The 2,857-nt window shown below is 49.7% G+C and overlaps 1 protein-coding gene across 1 annotated transcript in view; it reads left to right on the top strand.

Annotated features, from left to right (window-relative positions):
• The first annotated feature begins 202 nt into the window (after positions 1-202).
• LOC110310099 (tubulin alpha chain-like) overlaps positions 203-2,857 on the top strand; it is a 5,182-nt gene continuing 2,527 nt past the window's right edge. The window contains exons 1-4 of the mRNA XM_029469526.1: positions 203-335; positions 2,096-2,318; positions 2,452-2,600; positions 2,730-2,851. Coding sequence (XP_029325386.1) covers positions 333-335; positions 2,096-2,318; positions 2,452-2,600; positions 2,730-2,851 — 497 coding nt within the window. The 5' untranslated portion in view covers positions 203-332. The remainder of the gene's footprint in view (positions 336-2,095; positions 2,319-2,451; positions 2,601-2,729; positions 2,852-2,857) is intronic.

Below are 2,857 nucleotides of genomic sequence, written 5' to 3'. Positions count from 1 at the left end.
TGGATGCTCGGCTAGCTGCCTTTGCACGGCCTTTGTCTGAAGGATGCAAAGTCTACGGATGCTAGGGGGAAGGGGTGGGGGAGAGATTACCTCATACCATGTCGCTTGCACCAATCACCACTCTCCTGTCGCGGCTTCTCTGGGCAGACAGAGGGGTCTGGACCAACAGGAAAAGGCCCTGGCCCATCCCCATGGTGACAGAGCTGTATATAAGGAGCCATCCGCCCAAGTGCCGCAGGTTCTCTTACATCGACCGCCTAAGAGTCGCGCTGTAAGAAGCAACACCTCCTCCTCGCCTCCGCCATCCACCCGGCAGCCGCGAAGCAGCAACCATGGTAAGCAAGCCTTCCCCGGCTCTCGGTAGATAGAGGGTGGGTGTCAGTCGCCCCAGATCTGCAAGGAAACGCCTAAGGCTTTGGTCACCTCTGCGGGGAAAGGGTGGTCTCCATGGTATAAGTTTAGCTTAGTCCTTGAGTCCCGCCGCCGCAGTGCGGGACACGGAAACGCCCAGACCGGGAAGAACAAAGGCAGCGCCGGTGAGCGAGCGCTGGCAGAGCCAGGGACTGCAGGGGACCACGGGGACCGCCGGGGACGGGTTGGGGGTCGAGGGTCCGCTGCTGTAGGAAGACAGGGCGGCGGCCGAGCCCGCACTCCAGAAACACCGCCCCACTTCGCTAGGAAAATGGTTAGTTTGTGTCGGATCCATGGCAGCCGCTGTCAGGGAGGCGCAGGGGCGGGGTTGTTTGTCTCTTGCTTCCGTGGCGTTTTGGGAGGGGTTGGTTCTCACTAAGCCTCTTCCAAGCGGTTTTTTTTTTTTTAATTATTTTTAGTTTTACTTAAAAAAAAATCGTTGTGGAACTGTAGTCTTACGGGATGTTTCGTTTGCAGGGCTGTCAAAAATACGATTTGCTTAACGGGGACCTCTCGCTGAGGGGGGAGGGGAGCTGGATGGTTGGGGAATGACAAAGCCCACTTTGTGAAGCCTAGGGTACTCTGATGGTCAGAACCCAGGGAAACGCCCTTCCCCGCCCCCCACCCCCGCAGACAATGAAAGTTGCCCCTCCACAACAGACGTGTATCTCTATAGAATGTAATATTAGTGGTATGTAGAGATTCATCGGATAAAAATATTATTTTCTACTTTTAAATGTTAGCTATCTTTTCACTTGTTTGTTAAAAAATTGGCGCTCATTGTTTCTAACTTAGCCTGCTTTAAGAATGTTTCCATTCCATACAGTGGAAAACCTTCAAAAAACAATGGATCTTCTGCAAATAAAAAAAAATATACTCTGCGCCCAACCATCTTTTGTTCTAATATATGTGCACTAATTCATTAATTCAGGCTAATGGCCCCAGCCAGGGTTAGGAGGGACCGTGAAAGCGGCACAAAGAGATCGCATAGACAGCTGCTGGAAATAGAGCTTTCTCTGTTAAATAATGTAACAGCACAGGCTAGCACCAGGCACAGAGAACGCCGCAATGCAGAAATCAGACTTTGTCTAGCTTGTCAACTAGCCAAAGTACTGATGGGGTCTGCAGAAGGGTGTGGCTCCTGGCCTCAGCCGCACTGCAGAGGTCAGTGTTGAAACAGAAGGTCCTCTAGTGTGAGACTCTTATCTATTATGTAGCCTAGCCAGAGTGCTGATGGGGTCCACAGAAGGGTGTGGCTGCTGGCCCCAGCCGCACTGCAGATGTCCATGTTGAAATACCAGGTCCTATAGGATGAAAACTTCATCCTTACTTATCGGGGAAAGAAGCAATTAGTATTATTATGGATAATTATTTCGTTTTACAGAATCTATGCTTTGAATATTTATCAAATATGAAAACTGTTCTATTCAAGCAAGGCTTTGGAAACAATGGGCTTGCACCATGTCTTAAGCAGTATTAAGGTGACATCTAGGCCACACCCACTTTTGGTGTTTGTAGTGGGTGCTCTTCATTGTTCCTGTTATATTAGGGATGTGACTCCAAATAAATTTCAACAATATTTGTATTTTTAGAAACACTTTAGAAATCTATTAAGATCTAAAATAGAAATACAGCTTAATATTGTAACAGCTTAATTTTATAATTTTTTTCCCTCTTTCCACAGCGTGAGTGCATCTCCATCCACGTTGGCCAGGCTGGTGTCCAGATCGGCAATGCCTGCTGGGAGCTCTACTGCCTGGAACATGGCATCCAGCCTGATGGCCAGATGCCAAGTGACAAGACCATTGGGGGAGGAGATGACTCCTTCAACACCTTCTTCAGTGAGACAGGAGCTGGCAAGCATGTGCCCCGGGCAGTGTTTGTAGACCTGGAACCCACAGTCATCGGTAAGCTGGCTGAGGGCTTCCCCGAGGTATTCCTTCTTGGTCACATACTCAGAATCTCTCTCCAGACCCAGAAGGGTGAGTGAGCTTGTGTGTGTCCTTGGTGGCCGATGGCTGACATCTTCTCCCTTTCCAGATGAAGTTCGCACTGGCACCTACCGCCAGCTCTTCCACCCTGAGCAGCTCATCACAGGCAAGGAGGATGCTGCCAATAACTATGCCCGTGGCCACTACACCATTGGCAAGGANATCATTGACCTTGTCCTGGACAGGATTCGCAAGCTGGTAAATGCCATATATGGATGGGTTTAAAATGCAGTGGGAAGGTGTCTTGGTTCCCAGTCTAAAGGAATTGCAAATAGTGCTAAGAGTATGCCCTCCTAATAAAACATTANATTTCCTTTTCTCCCACAGGCTGACCAGTGCACAGGTCTCCAGGGNTTCTTGGTTTTCCACAGCTTTGGCGGGGGAACTGGCTCTGGCTTCACCTCCCTGCTGATGGAGCGGCTCTCTGTGGATTACGGAAAGAAGTCCAAGCTGGA

Source organism: Mus caroli, chromosome 15, assembly GCF_900094665.2.
Source record: "Mus caroli chromosome 15, CAROLI_EIJ_v1.1, whole genome shotgun sequence".
NCBI lineage: Eukaryota > Metazoa > Chordata > Mammalia > Rodentia > Muridae > Mus > Mus caroli.
This window is presented reverse-complemented; position numbering and strand designations above follow the sequence as displayed.